This window comes from Eulemur rufifrons, chromosome 28 (assembly GCF_041146395.1).
Source record: "Eulemur rufifrons isolate Redbay chromosome 28, OSU_ERuf_1, whole genome shotgun sequence".
Taxonomy (NCBI): Eukaryota; Metazoa; Chordata; class Mammalia; order Primates; family Lemuridae; genus Eulemur; species Eulemur rufifrons.
This window is the reverse complement of record NC_091010.1, coordinates 36891372-36917169: the sequence shown is the minus strand read 5'-3', so window position 1 is coordinate 36917169 and position 25798 is coordinate 36891372. Positions and strand designations below refer to the sequence as shown.

General features: G+C 36.8%; 1 protein-coding gene across 2 annotated transcripts in view; it reads right to left on the bottom strand.

The window, feature by feature from the left end:
- Positions 1 to 25798, bottom strand: part of A1CF (APOBEC1 complementation factor) — a 74014-nt gene that overhangs the window by 23953 nt on the left and 24263 nt on the right. For both annotated transcript variants that reach the window (XM_069460712.1, XM_069460713.1), the window contains exons 2-5: positions 25291 to 25434; positions 10147 to 10281; positions 8175 to 8305; positions 2704 to 2942 (exon numbers count right to left, since the gene is read on the bottom strand). In XM_069460712.1, the coding sequence (XP_069316813.1) occupies positions 2704 to 2942; positions 8175 to 8305; positions 10147 to 10281; positions 25291 to 25389 (604 nt within the window). In that variant the 5' untranslated portion in view covers positions 25390 to 25434. The remainder of the gene's footprint in view (positions 1 to 2703; positions 2943 to 8174; positions 8306 to 10146; positions 10282 to 25290; positions 25435 to 25798) is intronic.

Below are 25798 nucleotides of genomic sequence, written 5' to 3'. Positions count from 1 at the left end.
ATTTTGCCAGAAGCTGAGGATCACTACCGGAACTGTTTTTTTCAGAGCATCCTGAGAATGGCTTTATAGCCTCTGAGTTGGATGCAACAACGTTGTCTCGTACACAGCTTAACAAATATGAGATTTGTCAAGAGGGAGCTGCCACTGTTAGGAGAGGAGGTGAGTGGCTGGGAGCAGTTACATCACTTTGGACCACAGTTTTCTGTCTCCAAGTCTGGATCAATGAAGAAGGAAACCGTCTTGTGGACCTTGCTCATCATCTTTTTTAAAAGATCTCGTTCCTTCAAACCAGGTTCTCTAGAGAGATGGTAATTACTGAAATCCTTTGTTGTTGTTGAGGCTACAGTGGAGTGACAGATAGAGTGATCCAAGTGGATAATAGATTTTGTTCTGAGCTCTAATTCGAAGTGAATGGTCTGTTTGGCTCATCCACCACTGGGCCTCCCCTCGTTAGTTTGCAGATGAGGCAGCCGGACTAAAATCTAGCTGAGGGAAACCAGCAGAGGCCGGCTCAAAGGGCTACAGGTGAGGGTGTTTGCCTTGGATCACGGTGAATATGGGTAGGGAGTGGAGAGAGTGAGGCAGCCTCTCTACGCTGGATCCCGGACAGGGAAGAAAAGTTAGGAGTTTGTGCAGAAGCATAACGAAGTACTTGAGAATTTTTGAAGCCCAGCTTGCTCAGCCCTGCCTGGCCCAGTCAGCTCGACTGATGGAAAGACAGAAGCTCTTTGGGTGAGTCAATGCGCCATTTTCTTTGAAGAGATGGGGAAGTTTTGGGAGGTTCAGACTCTCTGGGAGTATTGATTGAAAACTGCCTTTCACCCATTTTGTACCCTCTTTCACTGTCATCCTTCCCGACCCCCACAATGATTTTTCGTAGCTGTTTTACAGATAATGATTCCTGTTTAAACTGTGGGAGGGACGTGACTAATTTGGGCTGGAATAGTGGCAACGGGTTTCTCAAGGAGGTGCTGGCTGGGCTGGGGTGAATGTCCTGAGTGAAGGAGCGGCAGGAGTGGTAGATGTTTCTAGGAAAGGCTGCAGCATTCGGAATAAAGGGGACAGAAATGAACATGGTGGTTATGTAGGGCATTCAGGAGTCTGTCTTGATAGAAAGGAGAGTTTTTATTGGGAAATAGAATTTAGCAAATATGGTCATAAAGGACTGGGAACATGAATGAAAGGCCTTGAATAACAGGCTCAGAGATTTAGTCCTTATCGCATATGCAGCAAGGAGTCGGTGACTATTTTTGAACTGGCAGGTGAGTGACGCTATTCAGCCTATTGACAGATGGAGGTTGAATTCCTACTATTTGTAAGAACTTATTAAAAAGATAGGATGTTCTGGAAACTTTGGTGGTAATATTCAGGATGGGGTAGGCAGAGGGTGGGGTGCATCAAAGAAAGGGCAGAGCTGGGAGAATAATTAGGAGCCCTCGAAAAAATTGTCTAAGGTTTAGAACAGATGTACTTAGACTACAATGGGGGCCCGAGAACAGAATGGATACAGGAGAACTTTCAATGGCAGGATTATTGGTGTTGAAGAAAAGAGACGACTTGAAGCACATAGCAAAATATTAAGTCCAGGACACCGAGAGGCTAGGTATGGCCCATGAGGAGTTTCAGGGAGTCTATGAGCCTGTGATTCAGATGACTTGAGCACTGGATAGTGAAGAGTGAGGAGATTGTGGAGGAAAGACTCAAACAGTAAAAATATTCACCTTTCTAATTGCATCAGCAATTTTTGGAGCTATCTCCTATTTTTTTTTTTCACTTTCAACTGCTTTCATGAAAGTATTATTTGAAAATTTTCTCTAAGCTAGAAGCTATCTCCCAATTGTGAAAAATTCTAAAGAGCTAATCCTAATACTGGGTTGTTTTGCTTTTAAGAATGTGTACAAGGATGACATAAATTTAGATTTTTTTTGGTTGTGGTTTTGTTTTCAATTCCCATGGCGGTCCTATGATTTTCCCAAGAAAAGTTAATTCCAATGTGTCTACTCTGTCATTCTTGAAATCCTCTTATTTTAATATTAATCTATGTTAATGCTTGACTCTGCAAGTTTTAGTGAATATTTTAGAATGATCCGAGGACTTTAAAACAATTTTCTTGAAGTTGATCTACGGAGGTGGTGTCTTGGAGGAGTCTTTTAAACTCAGGAATTGATGGTTAGTGCCCAAATGGGACCTACCCTGTGGTTGTAGCACCTAACACAGAAAGGTGCCTTTCTAAGGACGGTTTTTATTTCTCTTTTCTCAAACTGTGCAGACATTATTAGACACCAGGGAGTCATAATAAAAAGTACATCACTTAATTGTCATTGAGATAATGTATCACTTGAGGTTTATTGTTTCTACATTATAATGGATAATATGCCCTATTAAGCCTGATAAAATCTACACACAGAAATAACAATGATACATTTAATTTTAAGGCAATTTTTTGCTTTAAGTATTCATCATTTAGGTTCTGGATTTCTCTAGTACGTGTAAATTGGGTTCCATGCACGGAATGAATATTTTTCAAAACCCGGTCTGTGAAAACTTCGGGGAACTGAATCAACTGAGGTAGACGAGATCATCAAAGACATAGAGCAACTCCTCCCCCACCCGCATTAAAACAAAACCCCAAACACTTGTTTTCTTTGCCGAGTCAGGCAGGGCAGAGCAGAGAGGTCTCATCTTCAAGGAGAGGGTGCTCACCTGGCAGCAGCTTCCTCCTGGCCATGGCGGCCGCCCGGTGGCTCTCATACTCCACAAAGGCAAAGCCCCGGTTTTTGGTTTTATCTGCAGCGCTTGGGTAGACGATGACGTCAACAACTCCTTCGGTGACCTTTTTCATCTCGGTTAAGATTTCTTCTCTCTTTTTGGTTTTTGGGATTCCCCCGACAAACAACCGGCAGTTATCCACACTGGCGCAGACCCCTAAGAGACGCCCATTTCTGCAAAAAAAGCAGGCATTTTGACTGATGAGCATCCTTGTGGGATTAAGGTTGAAGGCTGAGCTTGAAAATGTAAGGCCCTGGATCAGATATGGCCTGCAGATGCGGGATGTTTGTTCTTCATAACGTTTAAACCGTTTTTGGAGCCTTGTGGCTACTTTGGAGAGATCATTAGATGTGTCCATGTGGGCTCTACATTTTCAAAGGGAAAAAAATTCTGTGAAGCCAAGTGGCATCTGCTCCCTTTAGACTATGTGTGAATTCACCAGTTGTCATCAATACTTACGCTCCCTGATGTGTCCCAGTACTGAGACCTCTACACCTGGCCCACGTCACCAGGTCATCCCTGGCCAGGCATTTGAGTTTGCAACCCCTGATGTTCCCTTTCTTTTCCAGCCAAGGAGAAAAGCTGTACTGATATGATCTTTATGAACAATAGCAAAAAAATATTTGTACTTGAACAGATTTTCATATATTATTTGGCCCACACAATGAGCCTGTGTGATGGGCAGAGCAGGTATATTTCCATTTTACAGATAAACTTGAGACTCCAAGAAGAACTTAAGATTTTATGGATTTTCAAGAGATGAAATGGACCCTGGGATCTCAGTGCCTGTTCCTTCCACTGTATGGAGTTGCTTATTAGCAAGTTGAAATTATACCTTCATTGGCAGCCATAGATTGATTAAACTAGTCTGGAGGACATTTGGCAAAATGTATAAAAAGTCTTAAGTGTGCATCACTTTTGACCAAATAATGCCCTTTCTGGGAAACTGTCCTTGGGAAATAAAGATAAGCACCAAGATTTATGACTAAAGATATTCATTGATGCTAGTTAGCCCACAAACTGGAAAGGAGCAAAATATCTCACAGTAAGGAACTGGTTTAATTCATCTCAACCAAGACGTTTTTGACTTTGAGACTGGACATTTCCTCATTATATACCATAGTATGTTTATCATCCTTGATTCTTGCTCATTAAATGCCAATAGCAACACATCAGGTCATCCAAAAATGTTTCTGCACCTTTCTAAACATCCCTTAGAGTGGATAATACTGTTCTTGGCTAAAAATCACCAGTAAACAAAAGATGGACATTCCTATGATAGAATGCTCTACAGTTATTAAAAATAGTCATGGGGAAGAATATTTATTGGTTTAAAAAAACAGTTCATAGTATGCTACTGAGTTAAAACAAGGCTGTAAAATAAGTATAGGAGAAAGCCATTTTGATTAAAAATGAATAGAAAATATGGAAAGACAATAAAATGTCAACATAGTGGTCATCTTTCAGGAATGGGATTATGGAGGAATGGTCTTCTATTTTTTCTGCTTTTTGTTATTTTCCACGTGTTGCAGATTAGGCTTATGACTTTTATAATAACACAAAATTATTGAAAATGGGTAAGGTGTGCTTCACAGAAGCCACTCCTTTGTCATGAATAAAAGCTCTCTGCCAGATGAGTGGAAGATTGGTCTGATTTCCTTGGAACTAGTGGCTCTTGGTTATGTGGCAGGTGTTCTAACCAGGATTGAGCCACTGTCCTGGTTGTCTCTGAGGCTTTGCTGAAGAACCAAGGACCGTGTATCAGCTCCATGACAGATCTATGTTGGTCTAGCAAGCATTAGCTCAAGAATGTTTTTTTTTTTTTTTTGCGGGGGGAGCACCAAAGTTTTGACAAAATGATCTTACAGTTATTTTTTTTAACTTAAACACTAAAATCCTCTCTAACAAGATATTGTTTATTTAGAAATTATATTATTTTTGGTAGTTAGGAGGCTGGTCATGTATCAGTCGCCAGCAGGGGAAGCCTGGCATTCCATATCCTGTTTTTAAATGTGTGTGGTTTGTCAGGCATCTTTCCCAGAATTACTTGGAAGCGAGCCATCTCTCAAAAGCTGAGGGCACAGCTCTAATGTCTCTAGAAGCCAGGCATTTAGATGATGATCAGTGAATATTTGATGATAAGAAGGACCATATGACAATTGTGAGTCTTTTCTGGATAAGAGCCTTATTTCTGCCCTGAGAAATGGTAGCTAAAAGCAAATTGCAGGTCATTCTCTTCTCCACAGGAAATATTCCCTCTCTGGGAGGACTGACCCAAGGCAGGGTGGAAGTAGGTGAGGTTGACTCTGGGGTCTCTATTCTGCTACATCATATTCCATTTATCCTGCCCCCTAATTTTTAAAGTAGCTCTGTGCTTTTACCTTGCTTCTGGCATCCAACCTGAGCTTTGACTGGACTCTTGGCCACTAATGTTCTCTTTCTAGATTCTTTGTCATATTTCTCCTCCTTCACTTCTCCCCTCTGCCATCACCTTCACCGTAGCGATAAGCAAACTTCTACAGAGCACCTGATGTGTGTCAGGCACTGAGATTTATGCGCATTATTTCATTTAGTTTTCATAACACACTATGAGGTAGGTATATTTTTATCTCTATTTTACAGGCAAAGACACTGAAATTCACGAAGAATACTGTTAATTATCAGTGACTGGTGGATTAGTTGTATTTATTATTCATATCCTATCTATTGTCAAAAAGCATTGACAGGCTCCAGTGGGTAGCAATGTGTTCAGTACATACAACAAATCCTATTGGTTCCCTGCATAGCCAATTCCATGGCCATCTCAACTCCAAAGCCTTTTTGGGAATAACCCTTACTGTTAGGCTGTCCAGGTTCCATGAAAGACCAAGGATTGAGGAATCTTCCAATCCCTGAAATCATATAGTGTAATCTTAAAAAGCTGTATTAACATACAGCTTTTTGTAGCCCATTCAAAGCACTTTAGAGCATATTATATCATATGGTGGATGCTCACAACATCTCTGTACCGTCAGGTGCCAATGATAAAAATGATACTCCAAGAGGTATCATTTGTCCAAATTCATTTGTCCAAATGAACCTGGCCTGGAACTCAGGTCTCCTGATTCCTACTGCAATCACTTCTCCACATACCACACAAAGCTCTTTTGGGTCCATGGAGGCATGTGTGGGAAGGGAGCATCCTTATATTTTCTCTAAGACTTGGTTCCAGAATCCAACCTTGGCAATGAATGAGTAGGCCGAACTAGTAGTCATCAAATCCAACTGATGTTCCTGTGGCTAAGGAGTTTAAGAAAAATGACCCAGTAGTTGCTTGATTTGCACAATTATAAGGATAATGTATGGCTTATTCTGGGCCTATAGAAAGTGGGAGAAAAATAATAGTGGGAATTCTTCTCTTTCTACATTCATCAAATTTAAGATCCCATTACTTTTAAGGTTTGCCTTTATTTCAGAAAGGAAATAGATGTCAAAAACTACATCTAGAATTGATGAACTGTGCTAGTATATAATAATTCTATCATTTATTGACTTAATACTGTATTCCAAACATGGGGCTAAGCATTTAAAAGTCCTTATAGTATCTTCACAATAAAACCTATGAAATAGATATTATCCCCATTTTATAGATGAGGAAATGGAGGCTCAGAGAGGTTAAGTTACTTGCTGGCACTCAAGTGAAGCCTAGCTGACCCTAAAGCTATTGCTTTTTAGCTGTGACATTAATCTTCCTCCCACGTGGCTCAGAGCTTCTCCTACGAAAGGATTTGTGACGGTTCTCTCACCAAATGAAGGTTTTAGAACTCAGACAATTTAATAAAGTTAGCCCTATTTCCAGTTTACTTATTTATCTTTTTTTTTTTAGAGACGAAGTCATGTTCCGTCACCCAGGCTGTAGTGCAATGGCATGATCATAGCTCACTGTAACCTTGAACTCCTGGGCTCAAGTGATCCTCTCTCCTAAGCTTCTTGAATAGTTGGGACTACAGGCTCACACCACCACGCCTGGCTAACTCTTTAAAAAATTTTTTTTGTAGAGTTGGAATCTTGCTATGTTGCCAGGCTGGTCTCAACTTCCTGGCCTCAAGTGACCCTCCTGCCTTGGCCTCCCAAAGTGCTAGGGTTACAGGTGTGAGCCACTGCACTCACCCCCTATTTCCAGTTTGTAAAAAAAACAGTTATTAGTTGCACGGTGTCAATTATGTCCTAGAACCCTCCTCTAGTCCTGTTGTTTTAAGTGCTATCTATGTTTGGCTGACCCGCAAGTTATATTCCAACTGTGACTCCTCTCCTGCCTCCACTGTCACGTAGACAGTCACCTCCTCAGCAGCTCCCCTGAGATGTCCAGTATGCATCTCAAATGTAGTGCACCCCAAACAGAGCTGTTCATGTATTTTCTGCTCTTCCTCCAGTCTTTTCCATATCAATGGCATTACCATATCCACACATACTTTGACCAAAATCCTAGGTTTCCTCCCTGAATTCTGAATTCTCTCACACTCTAAATCCAACAGCTAGCCGGTCTTTTCTTTTCAATCTTCAAAATATATCCTAGATCTGACCCTTTTTTAACTACCTTCACCACTAAGTCCCTCGTCCAACAATCAACACCTCTTACCTAGATCTAGACCACTCCAGAGCCTTCTATCTGGCTCTCCTTTTTCAGTCCTCATTCTGCTATGGTCCATTCTCCATCCAACAGCCAGAGTCATGTTTTAAAAACAGAAAATCTAATAAAAACTCCTACAATTTCCCCTTTTTATTGGAATAAAATTCAAATTCTTCATCTCAGAGTACAAGGCTCTCCGATTGTGTTGCTTTCAATCCTCCTCTCTCTCATGGGCTTTCTTTCCCTCAAACATATCCAGCTTGTTCTCATTTAGGGAACTTTGCACTTTGTGTTCTCTCTTTTCCAGAAATAACCTTTCCCAGGCCTGACCGTCAGGGCTGGCTCTTTTCATTCAAGTCTCAGATCAAATATCACTTTCCCAGAGGGTATTTTCTGAAATACACCAAGTTAGAGTAGTCACTTCCTCACACAACTTTATCCCATCTTTGCATTAATTTTTTCATACTATTAAATAATCTAATATATTTGTTTACTATGAGGACAGACAATTGTACCTTGTTAAATTTCCAATATTTTGAACAGTACCCAGCACATATTTATGAAGTAGATAAATTAATGAATTTTGTTTCTTTGAACATTTCACAGAACTTAGTTCGGCACCTCATATAGTATTGATATTAAACAAATATCCAATCAAATTTATTTTTACCAAGAAAAAGAATGAACCTGTTTTATTTCTGGTTTGGCTATTTTTTACATATACTATTTAGATAAACTTGAAAGAAAAAGAGATACAGGTGCATTGTTTGATTCACTTAGAAGAGGTAAGTCTTACCTAATTTCGTAATTATTAAGTTGCTTGATTGCATTCTTGGCTTCCAGTTTATTTGAGAATGTTACAAATGCATATCCTCTATTGTTGCCATTAAAATCCATCATCATTCTCATTTCATAAATTTTACCGATCTGTAAGTAATAGAAATAGAAAATTCACATTTGTACTTCTAAATGAACATGCACATGCACACCCACACACAGACACACAACGTTTTCTGAAGTCTGCCTCTTGCCAGCACTATTTGGCATTTGCATCCCATGTGGAATGGTTTGCATACTTTCATGCTGGGTTCAGATCAGTTATTTGACTCATGGGAAAAATCAAGTTAAATAAGGAAAATCTGTACAAGTGACATTTCAACTTGAGTTAACAGAATATGTTTTTGACATAGTAAATGACCTTTCATCACATAATTATCTAGAGATTTATGCCATGTCTCAGGGACCCGAAACCACATTTGTCATTGTAAGTACAATTTTTTTGATAGATTAGTCCATGCCCTCTACCTTGGCCTCTGAAGTCTCCATAGTTTGATCACTACTTGGTCCTACTCTATCACTGATGTTTAAAACAAAAACCAGGAATTCTCATTTGGAATGTTGCTAAACTGACTTCTTAGCTTTCTTTTCCCCTGCCATGACATCAAAATGAACACAGATATGTTTCAGAGGATGATCTGAGGAGCCTTGTCATTTTCTCGACCTGAAGGCTGAAGGTCAATGCCAGTCTTAATACAACTGGCACAGGGCCAGGACCTGCACAGTAGGAGAGCACTCACTCTATCCCCCTGGCTACAGCGACTCTGCTTGCCCATACAGTACTCCCTGCCGCCACCCTACCTGTTCTGCAGCAACACAGACTTAGCAATGTACTGTTGCTGGCTGCTGTAGAAGGATTGCTCAGATCGACTCCATGGGCCTGTCTGGGGAGAAGTGTCATTAAGCATATGCCATTACCTTAGTGGCTGGTTGCTCCTCAGCTCAGCCCCACCTCACCCCAAGGTGTTCAGTGGTGGATACCTATTTCTTCTGGGCTCATTGGGAAAGAGTTTGAGCATGTTTTCATCTCTGTGTTTCAGGTGTTTCTTGATGCTCAATTTTATGTTCAGTATTTAAGATTCTTACAGAAGTACTCATAATTTTGTCCACGTGCCAGATGGCATTATATGTATAAAATCAGATGTTTTTGAATCTAAGACTGAGTTATATATCACACACACATAATTGATTTTGGCATTTAGGAAAGAACTAAATTCTAATATTTACTAAATTTTTTAGGAATGTGCTTGTTGCTAAAAACCAGTTGGTAAATTATTGAAAATTTTAATTTTGTATTCTCCCTTTAATTTGGATTTGGTAAAAACAAAAACAAACAAACAAAAAAACACCTTAATTTGAATTAAAACTGAAGGAATTTATTCCTTAGTAAGTATATAATGGCATTGAGAAACCATATTCTTAATCTTATTGATGCATTAAGGTAGACAAGAAATTCAGGCTTGCAGAAGAAAATTTCATTCCAGATAGAGATATATAAGCACATGTTTGAGCCATGATAAACATACACATTCTTTTACTATGACAATTTTGTACTTTTATAAATCCATATTAAAATGTCAAGTTGGAGCAATAGCCAATTTTAGGCAGGTTGTTGTAGAGTGATTGTAGGTAGATAGATACACTGAGTTTGCAGTGAGATGGCTGCCAGTGGAGAGATTAGGGAACGAGGTATAGATCTTACAGTCATTAGCAATTGTAGTTCAGGCTGTCACAGGAAAAAGAGCTGGGTCAAGGCAGTGATAATAAAGGGACAATCACTAATAGGTAGGAAGGTTTTAACTTTGTCCATGATTGAGAAATGGCAATTGGAAGAGAAATCATTGTTGACCAAGATGAGTGAGAGTACAATGAAGAGAATAGTATTTTTCCCTTGAAAGATAAGAAAAATTAAATGTTAAATTTGGACTCACTTTTTCACATAAGGGTATAAGTTCATCCTCAAAAAGGTCTCGGGGAAGTTTTCCAATAAAAATTTCACAGCCCCTTTCTGGGGGTGCAGCATCCCAACCAGGTGGTGGGCCACCATATTTTCTTTGTCCATTTTCCTGCAAATCCAGGGCAGGTATGAGGAAGAGAAGAAAATGATAAAATAAGTTTTATTATTTTTCAAAATTATTTCACGATGAGGAACATATTTATCATTGACAAATAATAATAGCTGGCTGGTTAGAGGAGAAAAAGTAAAGTCTGTTTTATGTGGATTACAATATCGTGCTCCACATGTGCATCAGCAACTTGAGATAAGCATTGTTAAAATTTGTATAGTGCTGGGCAAATATAAGCGGTTATTATTTATTTTAATTTTATTTTATTGTGATAAGAACAGTTAGGAGATCTACCTTCTTAACAAATTAAGGAGTTATTTTTTTGTTGTTGTTGTCATATAAACTCACCAAAGCCTGATCATCAAAGGATCTGACTACAATTTAAATCTGGATCTCTGATTTAATGTTGAGGGCTGTGCCGTGTGGTGGGAAGTGTCTTGGAGCCAGACTTCTTGGCTCTATTGCTCATTAGCTGTGGGACCTGGGGCAGATGACTTCTCAGAACTTCAGTTGTGTCATATGCAAAGTGGGAGTAATATCAGCTTTTGATTATAGGAGACATATCAGATATGCAAGGCTTTTGACATGTGCTGTGTCTTCAATAGTTATTAATTCCCTTCTTGCCTTCCTGGATTTCAGTGGCTTCATATGCCAAGCAAGGCAATGTGACCCCTAAATAAGAACATACGAAGATTAACATTTGGAGGAGTGAACTGGCTAATTTTGGGGATAGCTAGAGAGGGACTTAAATCTATTTCCAAAGCTGATGGGATAGATGATGATAAGAGTTTACTGACACTGAATCTTTATATGGGGAATAATAATGTTCTCAGTCCAAATAAGATTAACTTGTTTTTTTCCCTTTGTCCTAACAAATGACCTTTTCGGGAAGGAGTAGCATTATTGTTTCTCTGCAGTGCTGTTTTTGTATTTCTAGTGATTAAAACCTGAAAATAACTTCAGGGGCCCCAAAGTGAAGTATGGGCCTATACACCACTATTGATCTGAAATAGTTCATTTGTTGGGGAAAAGTAGGCAAATTACTTTTCACTTAGACACAGTTCTTTGTCATTACATTTCATTAGTATTTTTGGAGATAAAAATGGACCAAGTGTCAGTATTAATTACTAATTTCTATAACTAATATTTTAAGTTTTATGCTATAAAATGATACATGTTGTTGGGAAAAAAATAGTGAAATAGAAAGTAAAAAGAAAAATTCCCCAATGTATCACCCTACCCATCCTTAGATGTAGTTACTGTTAAGCGTATCTGCCTTTCCAAATGTTTTCCTATGTATATTTTAAAAAAATGGTTGTTTAGTTGTTTAAAGACACTTTTGCATGATAGTTGTTTGCTGTTTAAAATCAAAGAAGCTTGTAGTATCCCTGTTAAATCTTTCTATACATCAACTTGAGTCTTAATTATTTTATAAATGTTAGCATAAAGGTTCCTTGAATCACAGTATTTAATTGATGTCTGTGATCATGATCACTTTTATTATTCTTAATAATTCATATCATGTTTCTTTAAATAATAATGATAAAACAGGTGTATATGAGTCTTCTAGTTTGCCTGTATTACTTTTTTGCTTCAAACAACTGAGTATTTTTAATCTTACTGAGTATTTAAATTTTTGCCTATATAGAGTTCTCATGTATTTTTTTCTTAGTCTAATATTCTTACAGGATTTGTCCAGTAACAAAACTTTGGTATCACTCAGAAATCTGAGAAATGAAATGTTTTATACTTATAGGAAAAAAAATCAAAAAAATCTTAAGAATTCAGTAGACTCTATCTCAGCCAAGAATTTCCTAAAAAAATGTAAAATTGATATTTTCAGAGATATTAAAGGTTTTATTTATTTATAAGAAATGCTTCTATAGCACTTACTACATGTCAGATACTGTTTTAATTCTTACAACAACATCGTGGGTTAAAGACTGTTATTATCCCATTTTACAGAAGATACTGAGGCCCAGAGAGATTAAATAACTTGCCAAGGTCACGTGGTTGGGAAGTGAAGAAGCCAAGATTTGAGCCCAGGCAATAAGGCTCCAGAATTCATCAGCTTAATCTCTACATTTTGCTGATTCGACATATGAAATCCTGGTCACTTAAAACAGACACATACATTAAAATACTTCTTATTTATGAAAAAATGTATTATGCCATTAAATGGCAAACTCCCTACTGCATTTAGAATCTTTTTCAATTTCCAATCATTTTATTACACAAACTATTTGGAAGAACATATCTCACATCTATTGCTTACAGAGAGATACATTACTATAGATTGAGCATCCCTAATCCAAAAATTCAAAATGCTCCAAAATCTGAAATTTGAGCACTGCCATGACACCATAAGTGGAAAATTTCACACCTGGCCTCATATTATGGGTACACAAAATTATCAAAACTATAAAATTACCGTCAGGCTACGTGTAAAGGTGTATATGAAACATAAATGAATTTCATGTTTTGGGTCCCATCCCTAAATTGTCTTACATATGTATGCAGATATTCCCAAATCTGAAAAAATCTAAAATCCAAAGCACTTCTGGTCCCAAGAATTTCACATAAAAGATACTCAACCTGTAGATATTGCCAAACTACCATCTTTCTCGCTAGGCTAACTCTATCCATCAACTGGGTGGTGAGGACTCCTCTGAGCCCATTTCTGTATATCTTTGATGTCTATAACATCGAATAGATTGCTGGAATAAATTTAGTACAAATTTGGTAGCATTTTTACCCTTCAGATTGAGGAAACCAAACTTTTTCCCATAATAGTAAAGTGGCTATTCCAGAATTTCTGACTTGACAAGCTTTGTCTGATAAGAAAATAAATAGGCAACCAGAAGAAAGACCTTTTTTAATTTTCTCTTCAACTTTTTTGATTGGCATAATTGTTAAAAATGTCACCCAACTACTTTGCACATATCGTGTGTATAGGAGTATTCATCTGCTTATGATCTGAAATGATTGGGCAGGAAAGCTTATTGTCTTTTTGTGGTTTCTAAAAACACTTGAAAAAAATTCTCCAAGAATATTTTTTTGGAGACTGCTCAGAGTCTGAGTGGTTCAGAGATGCCCTGAAGTTCACGCAGTAGGAGAGACTGGCTCTGTGAACCACCCACCGGGCTTGGAATGCAGCAGTGGTGGAAGTCCAGACCAATTTAAGACAGGCCGTGGGCATTAGTCATGGGGTTAGAATAGCTGTCCATTACTCAGAAAGGACAGTTGGGCTCTAGTTTGCTGGTATTTTGGGCACTATTTTTATAGTTGAGGAGTTTAAAATAGATAAAGCCCAGTTGTAACTGCTTTTTTCCCTTCTGGCTAATGTCCTTCTCATGGGATGCATTCTCCCTGGCAGCACAAATGTATTAATAGTTCACGGTAAAAGAACATAGATTTTAGTTTTTCAAGAGAGAATGCTCATTAAACTCTGTGAACTTTTATTTTTCCAATCAAAGACTTGGAAAACTGTTATCTCTTTCTAGTCACATATAAATAGGTGGAAAACCTCCAACTTTGTAAATTAAAAATTGAGGACACAATTCTAATGCAGTGGCTTTAATGTAAATATTGGATGCTGAGCCTATCCAGTAACTGAAGGATATTTGTAAATACCTGTTACAGATATTTCAAGTTCCTCATGAGCCATAAAATCTTTAAGAGATTGTGTCTACCCTCTTGACCTTGGATGAAAACCATACCACCTTCTTCCATAAATTATTCTAAGCAATAAGGCTTAGCATGGAGGTTGAATGAACTGAGTTCATTATGGCCACTGAGCATCTGAACATATTATACACCTGGGGAATCTGGGCAAAACTGCCTTCTATAGGACTGAACAATGCTGGATACATGCTTTGCCAGCTTTCCTTGCAGCTGGGACGGTCATGGTTACAGTAAAGTAAAATTGAGTGCTGATGCAGAAATCACAAAGGTGCAAACTTTAATGTTCATTGTCCACGATGATAGATACATTTTCTTAACATGACAAAGATGTGATGTAGTTTGGGGTTTTGGATCTGATTCTCCAAATCCAAAATTTATGTGAACCAACACCCCTTGTACCCTTTTAATAAACTCTTTTCTGCTTTATTAGGTAATAAAGCAGAAAAGAGTTTTAGCTTCTGTTATTTGCTCTTAATAGGAATGGCAGCAAAAGCAGGTGACCTCAATTGAGTTAGGCATTGTGCTAAGTCTTTTACGTATATTAACTCATTTAATGTTCTCAACAAACTTATGAAAATGATACTGCTGTTACCTTCATTTTATAGATGAGAAACCCAAGGAATAGACTGTGTTCAAATTGGTACAAGCAGTAAGCAACAGAGACACAATTTGGATCCTAAGTCTATGCTTGTTGTTATGACAGTATTTCTCTTGGTTTTTATATTAACACAATGTACTTGCTTTCAAGATGAGGAAACTGGGTTCAGAGATAGCTAATGACTTGCCTAAAGTCACAGAAAACACTAAAATAAAGACCTATGATTCTTGATTTGGTGAACTTTATGGCATATATAGTATTCCAAAGTTGTGATGATTTTTCTTCTCAGGCTTAATTCCTCATGTTGTATGTTCTACCTGCTTTCCGGCTCAGCTTCACCAATTATAGAGACCAGATGGGGGTGGTTTTCCGTAAAGAAGCTCATTTATAAAATGGAAGGACATTGATTAATCAACCTTTATTCAGTTTGTTTTTTCCTGAGTAGTAATTTCAATTTCTTTAACTGCTCTTTGAAAATTTTGTATTACAAATTTGTAATCATCTTTGTGGTTCTCTTTGGCTTTTTGTTTTTTTCCCCTCTCCAAGAGGGAAGAAACTGTGTACTTTTCCTAAATAAACTGTTTTCAGATGTTCTCCTATCCATTTTCCAATTGACTGGGGTTGTATTCCCACTCCTGTCCCCTCAGGTCCTGGCCAATCTACCCAGGCTTGGTGGCATTTAGAGCCTTCAGTCCCTAGGACCATACCCAGAACAGTGGTTCTGGGGTCATAGTTCTTGTGGACAGTTCTAAGGGTTGATAGCAATGCACTGAGAATGTATCTCTGGACTATGTCTATTGTGGTTCATGAGTCTATACTGTATTTTCCCAATTGGTGATCTGTGAGATTGAATAAAAATATTTATTATATATTATTTTTATTTCATTTCACCTATATACCAATCCCTCACTATGTGATAGAGTTTAAGGCAAGTCTAAGGGGACTTAAATAAGATGTGCCAGAAGGACTCTCTTACATGTGATTTTGATATTCATACAAAGTTTTTGTTGCCTGAGGACAACAGACAGTGTTACAGGAAATATTAATTTTGTTAATTCATTGTACAAAAGATAATGATCCATTTTGTGTAGTTTGTTCTCCTTCAAATCTTGTTAAGATCAGTGACTTCATGTTGGTAAAATCTGTTTTTAGACTGGAAACTTTTAGAAAGCAGAATTTATTTAACTTACTATACCCTGGAGATTAGCATTATCCTTATTAGCTATTCTCTACAATTCTTGCAAGGCATATGCAGTATGAATGCCAAATATTATTCTCCTACAATAGAAAGAGTAATAACAATTGTGACATAAAGACTAAATAAGTTGTTGAAATTTGTGGAAATGTAGAATTACAGTTAGAAACAAAGATAGGAAAACCTAGGGCATGAACATAATACTCAAATATTAATTTAGCTTTGTCATACAACCTAGTGTTTCTCACAATGATATTAGGAAGTTTATAGGCCAGTGTTTCTTATTTTAATAATTATGCATTTAGTTTAAAGTACATTAGAAAAAATATAATTATCACATAAAACCTGTGCATTTTCACTTATATAAGTGAGAAAAAGTTTACTTAAGTAGAAATAGTTGATTTAATGAATTCTAAATAAATAATATTATTGGTGGCATATGTCTATGGCAAAAATCATGAAGAAAGATGCAAATGGCTTTGGGCTCTTGAAAATTTATGTATTTCATTTTCCACAAAGCCCTCACATTTGATTTTTTAAAAATGTATGATATTCTTCTGTGGAAACAACTATTAGCAAATTATGAATCATGTTCTTGTTTCACTTTGGAAGGCTAAAACTATTGAAGGTCTATTTTCTGGGAAAACAATCGTAATTTTTACTAGTTATGGAAGCAGAAGCAATTTGTTATTAAATTTATGCATTTAATAATATTGTTTAATAATTTCCCTTTACCTTTGAAGATTATGTGTTGCAAACTACCCCTTAGAAATTCACTATCTCAATACTTGAAGCATTCAAAGGCAAACAGGCTTTTAAAAATATGTTTTGTAAAGCTTTTTACAAAGTAAGTTTTTTGCCATTCATAAGAATATTAAATTCAAGAACAGATAAAATTAGAAATCAGAAAACATTTTTTTAGTGTGTGTTTTTCTATATAAAAGAGAGAATAAAATGGCAACTCATTTCTAAGACTTTCTGTTTACATTTTACAGCAAAGTTCGCATAATGATCAACTGCAAAGCCTGTATTTCCTTTTTGTTGAGGCCAGGAATTGCCACATTCATGCTCACTTCTTGCTCTGGGCACGTGTCTTGACACACTGCTTCAATCTACAGGAACCTGATTCCATAATCCCTTTTGGGCTTTTATCCTTTTAGAATGTGTAGTTTATTCAATAGGCCTTTCTAACTTTTTATTTACTTGTAGATACGATTTGCCTTTTTGAATTAACTAATATTGTAGCAGCTGGAGATCTGATTAAGTTATGCAAAACTTCCAATGTGCAGATAAAGACATGTTAAAGAACATTTGGTTTGGGGAATAGCTCTCCTATCTTTTCCCAGTTCAACATATGCCAAGGTTAATCTCATCTAATGCACTTGGTTTTTGGCATGTAAAGAATTTTATACAATCATTATTCTCCTACCATACCCTCATGAATTTTAATTTCTGACAAGCTGAGGGACTTGGCAAGGCACTAAATCTTTTCTGATTTCAATTTCTTCATCTATAAAGGAGTGGGGTTGGCTAGGTGATTGCAATAGTCCCTTGGGGGTATTAGGATGCTTGTGAAAGGGAGGCTGACTTTGGCACCATGTTTAAATGTGGAAAAATGTTCATACGATGTTTTGTGAGTTAGTCAATAGGAGTCTTAAAGGGAATGTTAGAATTTTAAAAATCACAGTATCTCCAACTGCATATCCACTTGACACTTACTCTAGTAATTACTGAATGACTTTCTTTGCATTGATTCATTTGTTACTTAAAGAAACTTGTACAAAACACAAAATATATATTGCTCTTAGGAGTGGAATATCGCTCCAATTTCTGACAAATAGAAGGTAATTATTAAAACAATTATAAAAGAGGGAAATCATGACAAACCAGCTAGACATTGTTGTCTACTAAAAGCTTTGGGCTCTAGTCCTGCTCTCAGGACTTAAAAAGATTAACAGGGCCTAGAAAGGTGTTTAAGACATACTTCCAATGACTAACTTTCCTCATCAGAAAGGCTGCAAGAGAATTGAAAATGGAATAATTCTCTCACTATGAGTTTCAATATCATTTAAATGCTGTGGCAATGTAACATCTCACATCATCTCAGTTCCCTGTTTAGCACCTCTGAAACAATGTCATAAAAGAAGATGGCTGCTGAAGTCCAATATAAATTCATGATTACACAGCTCTGTCATCTCTAATGTCCTCTTTGCCTAGCTATGTTTGAAAGCTTTTGTATTTCATAACGGTAAACTTTTGGGTTCTAAAGATGAGTCACTTATTTTTGGTTGCCAATCAGTACTAACAACAGGGAGTGCTTAAAAAAAAGATCATGAAGTTGCCTGCAAGCAGAGTCCAAAGTCCAAAAAGACCTGTTCATGCTTTTGCATATTTGGGTCATGAAGTTCACACCAATTTTTAAGCTGATAAAATAGAAACCCTCTGTGCTTCTAGTTTAAAAGTAAGCACCACAATGCATAGTTTGCAAATATTTAGAATCTTATATTGAAGACCTCAGGTATAGCTTACTCTCTGTTGGGCTATTTGAGAAGAAATTCATTGCTATTTGAAAATAGCTTCTGGAACACATTTCTGTTTCTTGGGCTGATGAAACTCCCACAGATGTTGGGCACACACACCCTCATAAAGGGATTCACAGAACTGCTCCTTCATTTGGAGTCTTTCACACCATGCTATGGCATCTCTGGCTGGTAGAAGCAGGGCTTCTTTTGTGCTTTAAAATAAAGCTGGCCTGTGGGTGGCTGGGGTGATAAGCTTAGGGAAGCACGTGCCCGTGATGATCTACTGGTCCCATCCTGTTCTCATGCTTATTGCTGCCTATTTAAAGAATTAGTATCCATGCTCTTGGTGAATGACCTAAGTCCTTGGGTAGCAGGGATGTGAGCAGGTGGTGAAAACAGGCAATAGAAGGAAAAACAGGACCCAGGAGCTATATTTTACCATGAAGTCAAATTCCTATTTCTGTCCCTCGAATTTTTGTGCAGTGGTTAGATAAGACTGTCAATGGGATGGTGTTTTTCCATCTGCTTTTCTCTAAGCCAGTTTAGATGATGCCAATTAGTAAACCTGGGGCCCTAAATCTACTTGTTTTTATCATATTATTTTTAGGAAAAAAAGTAAATTGAGAAATACCTAATTAAAATGACCAAAGCATGTTATCTGAAACCAGAGAGATGAGGAGTGAACTTACTTTGGGACACCCTTAGCACAGGAACAGTATCCTAATGAGACTTATGTTGATCTAGCACCATCCTTGGTACCTTATGGCTTGCACATATTTGTTGAAGACTTGAACAAATTAGAATCCAGACATATGGCTGCATTGAAACTCCATAAAAGAGTGTTCATAGAAAGCAAAGTGTGAGGGGTGGGAATTAAAGACTCTGCTCCTGGTTTGAGGGAGATTGTTCCTAGGACACCAGGTTCATGGCTGATTAATAGAGGAAGGGAAGGGTGAATCCTGCTTACTTATGTATCTGCTATAATCTTATTAGATATTTGAGATTAAAACACATTAATATCTTCACTGCCCAAAGGTGTTCTGCATTTTACAAATATTTTGTTTAAAGAGTACTGCCTGTGTGGGCCTCTCTGCCACAGATTCTGATTTCTCCTTGGCTCCATTCAAGGTGTTTGCTCTCATCCTGTAAGTCTCAGCTTCAGTGCCATCTTCCCTGAAGAAGACATTGCCATTCTCTTTCATACATCCTGGTTTGTCACATTCCTGGCACTCACCATGATCTGTAATTATTTGGCTTATTTCTTTACTTCCTTATTTTCTATCTTCCCTACAAGAATAATTTTCATGAAGGCAGACACATGTCTCTGTGAAATCAACAAGCGAGTGAATGAGAGCTCAGTGCTTGAGTTGGCACGAACAGCTAAGACAAGGAGGGATGCGCCTGCTCCTTTTAAAGAAGCAACACTTTTCTATGTTGTAGGGAATTTTCTTAAAATGGATTAGTTTCTAACATAGAGTACTAGATTAAGGCTTAGAATTGGGGTCAGCAAACCTTTTCTGTAAAAAGGCCAAATAGTTGATATTTTAGGCTTTTTTTTTTTTTTAAAAAAAAAACAAAACAACGCTTTAACAATGTAAAAGCCATTCATAGCCTGCAATCGCTACAAAAACAAGCTGTGCCACATTTGGCTCATGGGTCGTGGTTTGCTGACCCCTGGTTTATAATTGTGTAACTCTGGGCCTTATTTTCTAACTGTAAAATAAAAGGGCTGAACCATATATCAATATTAAGCAAATTTCAAATATATAAAGAATTAGAAAGAATAGCCTAATGAATTCAGGCACCTGTCATCCAGATTCAATAATGAAGTTTCCTCCATGAAATTTTCCCAATTTTTTTATTCCTAGTTGAATGATGCTTAGAAATTTTTTCTACTTTATGAGATTTTTTCCTTATAATAAAAATAATCTATATTTATATAGAATGTCTAGAAAAGAAGAGCACCGAGCAAGAAAAAATTACACTTAGAGATTACGCTTTGTTATTTTCCAATATTCTTTATTGTGTGCAAATGATTTCTTAAAATGTTATTTGGAAACTTATATGTAGACTTCAGATTTTTAACTTCATGTCTTTGAAAATTCTTTGAAATTATCATTTTATATTACCATATAATTTAGAAGTACATGGATGATCATATTTTATTTGGCCATTAATATTTTATTGGGTATTAAGGATATGTTTAATTTTTAACAAATTATAAATTCCACTATGATAAACATCCTATGTCTAAATATTTGTACTCATTCCTTTGGTGAAAGAGTATGGCCAATTTTAAGGATCTGTACAGAAAATCCTCATATTTTGTGGTACCCACAGCTGTTTTGCTCATTTGAGGTTGTCTTACATTGTCATTTTTAATTTTGGATACATTCATTTGTATCCCATCCATTTTATCTGCACTTTAGGCCAGGTACACATTTTATACTTCTATAATCCCAAGGCCCAGCACTAACACTTTACGTTCAATAATAGTGACTAAGGAAACAAAACAGAAAAGCAAAAACAAACACTTGATGTTTATTCAGGAGAATGCCCCTGGTTTAAGAAAGCAATGCAACTATCATGCCTCATAAAAACTAATTGTGACATAATGATTTTTAGAAAATAGATTACCAATAGGATAATTGGATAAACAAAGCTAATACATAACATATTTTAAATCATTTAAAATTAATATATAAGTATCCTGAGCCTACTTTTTTTTTTTTTTTTTTGAGACAGGGTCTCGTTCTGTTGCCCAGGCTGAAGTGCAGTGGCACAATCAAAACTCATAGCAACCTCTAACCCCTGGGCTCAAGTGATCCTCCTGCCTTAGCCTCTAGAGTAGCTATGACCATAAGTGAACGCCAGTGCATGCAGCTAATTTTTATTTTTTTTATTTTTTGTGGAGATGGGGTCTTGCTATGGTTGCCCATACTGGTCTCGAACTTCTGGGCTCAAGCAGTCTTCTCACTTCACTTTAAAAAGCCTACTTTTTAAAAATATTCGGACTACTTAAGCTAAATATATATTTAAGAAGAATCATCCTTGAGTTTTAGTGGAATTAAAATTGATGTAAACTGATGCCACACTGGGTGGAAAGCTTTCTGAATACACTCATCTATTAGACTCTATTTTCTTAGATTCTTAGATGGGTTCTAAGGAGAAAATTTCAGGTGGGAGGTATATCATACATCACAGAGTCTATGACCCACATCATCAATGCATTCTTGAGGAAAGGCTCATCACAACGTGAATTTTTTTCCCTTTAACTCTCAAATACATGCTAGCTTTAGAAATCTGGGAAGAACAGTTAAGAGTGAAAAAGTAGGGGGGGAAGAAAAACCCCACACGTAATTTCATTACCCAGAGATAAAGACTGTTTACATGTTAACATTGTAGCATACTTCCTTCCAAAATATTTCCATATGGCATGATACAATTATGAAGCTTAAAGTTTAGCTTGTCAACATTATACAATTTTTATCAATAATATTTACTGAATGCCTACTATATGTGGGGTACTATATTACGTCTCTTTTATTCTCTGGAGTACTTTGATAAAATTTTCAGCCATCAATAGTCAAAGATATCCTATTATTTTAAAAAGATATCACAAAGCATATTTTCAAACCATCACAAGCATGTGGTATTGCATCAGTTGCTACATAAAAGCCTGGCTCACGTTATTAAGTAACTCACAAAATTCTATTTTTGACAGCTGTATTTGTCCTGCTAGTGATAAGAGAGTGCAAATTCGTCACTCGCTGGTGGTTTTTTTTTTTTTTTTTGAATTCTTGTTTTGCAAGTATTCAACATTCAATATCAGAGGTTTCAAAGATATAGCAAAAGTAAATCCCTCAAACACTAACTTAGCAAACACCATAAAATTCCAAACTGTCATTTTATGGGTCTGCTTCCTGAACTGTTTTAAGGTGTTTCTTTGTCTTCATTTTTTGTACAGAAAATTTTTAAAAAGTAAATTTTATGTTGCCTTCTCTGTCTCTCTCTCTCTATATATTTTTTTGGATAATCACAATCTTTCCTATAATCCAGAATAGGAAGACTGAAGTATTATGGACTAAAGGAATTTCCCTAATTTACAAAGAGTTTAAGGCTGTGTCTCTACACATGGTTGGTCTACTTTTTCAACCAAATACTCCATTTGCTGACCAGTGCCTAGCTTCAGAAGATACCAGAATCACAAAATCATGGCAAATAGAGTTGGGTGGGACCTAGTTGATCTTCTGGGAAATTAAGGCCGAGACTGGTTAAGGGACTTGTTCAGGATAATACAACTCATATGTGGTAGAGACCAGGTTAGATAAGAGACCTTCTAACTTGAAGTCTTGTGTTATTGTCCACATTTTGCAGCCAAAATCAGGAGGGATTTTCCAATTCTTCCAAAATGATTGTGTTATATATGTATTTACATTTTGATTAGAGGCTTTAGGTCTAGATAACTAGTTCTTGGAATATTAGGCTTCTATATTACTGGAAAAGTTCTGATATAATTGTCATTGTATCAGAATATCTGCTAACAAATATTATTTAAAGTGAATCACGTTACAAAGTTTAGGCTCCAACAAAATATTTTTTGCATGCCCTGGTATGCTAATCTGTAAAATTACAATCTTAATAATCACATTTTAACAACTCTTAGTTCTCTAAGGCCAATAACAATAGAATCCTAGCCTATCAATCTTACAAGTTAGCTAACCTCTTTGTGCCTTGTTTTCTCCATTAGAAAATTGGGGGTGATCATGATATTAAATAAGCTACCTCTTAGTGTTGTAGGAAGGAGTAAATGAATTAATCTACACAAAGCAGTTAGAAATGCCAAATAAATTTATTTTGCTGTTTTTGTTATTACTACCATTAACTTGTGATTTAAATCCTCCTTATTAACATTTCCCAAATGTTATTAAACATATCATATCAAAGTAACATGCAAATTGGCCATGTATTTTAGGGGTATTTTATATGAAATCATTGTAAATTATAACATATTGTATTTTTTTCCTCTATCATGCATTGATCTTAAATAATAACAGTAGATCTTACAATGGAGTAAGATTATTGTTTGAGTCTCTTTCTTAAAAAAATTTATTTGCAAACATTTTATACAGCTGTATTAATGTGCTATAGTTTTCTGTTTCTGCAACAGAATTTTTTAAATGATCACTTTCAGTAGCTGAATGCTATTTCATTTGTAATGGGATTTCCAGGTAGAATTGGACTTTTTAAATTGATGCATAATAATTGTACATATTTATGGGATCCATGTGATATTTTGATACATGCAGATAATGTATAATGGTCTAATCAGGGTAACTGGGATATCCATCACCTCATACATTTATAATTTCTTTTTGTTGGGAACATTCTAAATCTCCTAGCTATTTTGAAATATGCAATAAGTTATTGTTAAGTATGGCCCTGGTTTAGGAACAAAACCAAGTCACTAGAGTGCCAAGCAGAATGAGAAGGTGGCAGGAAACTGTTTTTGCATTCTTCACTCCCTCACAACACCCCAAGCTTAGGAAAGAGATTGGTGAGTTTGAGAGTTTTAGAATTTACACAACTGCTGTTGTGTTGTGAGAGAAATTGGGAAGTGCCTCTAAAGTGGGGAGAAGAGTAGCAAGGAAACTACTTAGAGAGGTTGATCTGTATTCCCTGCCTTTGTGTTTGGGGAACACACTTGGCTAGGGGGTGTAACTCGGTGCTGAAATATCTAAACATGAGTAATGGGTCAGCTTGCTGCTTTGATGTTGGCAGGGAGAGGTGGTTGCTTTGTGTCACCTGTACTTCCAGATTTTACGAGGTCAGAAAAATGTGTGAGTGTTTCTAGGGGACTAGGGTTTGGCCACATGTAGGAATTCATGATTGTCTTCCAACCCCTCCAAGAAGGCTGCTTAGAGTGTCAAAAAGAGCTCAGCAGGAGGAGGCTGAGGCCAAGAAAAGTGCAGCCAGGTGAGACACTCCCAGCAGTAGAAATAACGATGCCTCTGAGAATCCTACCCAGTATCCCATAATCTTTAAATGTCTATCAGGCCCAGAGAGCTCATTGCCAGTAGCCAAGTAAAAACTTCCTTCCTCACTACATTGCTTTTATCCCTTCGTCTGCTTCAACCCTGAGTCAGAAACCATAGTGAGCAAACTGGTGTAGGAAGAGTAAAGCATAAAACAAGAAAACGGAAAAGAATCACCCTCCACCCTGATGTACTTGGAAAAGGGAACTAGCTGTAGGTGAATGATGTTTTAAGTTTTTATTGGACTTATACTGGACTAGACATATTAATTTTTCAGTAAAGGATCTTTTGTTATCTGAAAGTTACCAAAAAAGTTATAAAGTTTGTCCTGAATTTTATCTGGGGGAAAAGGAAGAAACAGTACCCAGAATAAAATTAAATGGACAATTGATATTGTTTTAGGATTACTTTCTATAAAGTAATTAAGAATTTTCTATAAAGTTTTAAGATTGTGGCTTTTTCTCAAGTTTTCCTTTTCAAAAGTGCTACATATAGACAGTGCCACAAATCCTAGACTGGATGGGTAGCTGTTCTGAGAAAACAAGCTGCAATAGCCAGGCTGACAAAATGTTAATTCCTAGGACCCCACATCTAGAAGTCTTCCCACATTTGCAGTGATCTCTCTGAAAACTAAAGTTAGTTCCTAGGTTGTTTATTCACTGCTGATTCCTGAAACAATAGCTTGGTTCTACTTCACAGCCTTGGATGGCAAATTGCAGCTGTCTTTTTGTGAGAGTCTCTATGACTGTGGACACATTCTGTTGTCAAATGACAAGGTCGAGTTGGTAACCCAGAGTGGAGAGAAGGTCACTTGCAAAACTGCAAAGATACAATTTCTATCTCTTTTGGAAAGGGACATCCATTTAAAGAGTTACACAAATGACTGTTCACGTTTTGCATCTTAGGACCTCTAATATTCCCATCACTGTGTGAATTTAATGATGAGTCTCAGCAGACGTCACAAGAAATTCCTACCTGGACCAAGCTATATCCTGTGCGCTGGACCAGTGCGCGGAGGGCTGCTTCCTTCTGGGTGCCGCTCAATCCATCCCCGGATTTGTGATTTGATTCCATTGAGAGTGATTATCAGCAAAAAATCAGGTTAATTAGGGTTGCTCACTGAAACCAAATTTAAGATAAATTAAGTAAATTACTGTTGCCAAGTCCAAACTTGTCCTTCATCTTCAGGAAACATTCTCTATAAATGAGTCATTAAGGTTAAAGCAACTCACAGCTACACACAAATGAGGCCAGTTAAATGTACTCTTAAGGAGTTTTTTTAAAAAAAGGTTCAAAATTAGTTGAAATTTAGAAGTCAAAAACAAATAGTATCCATTCTCCAATTAGAAGGCAGATCAGTAATTCTCAATCCTCTTATCTCAGGATGTTATCAAATGCTTCAAAACAAATTAGCTCACGCCTATTAAAAGAACATGAAGGACGGTCCTTACAGATGTAGGAAGAGGACACTTAAGATAGGGCG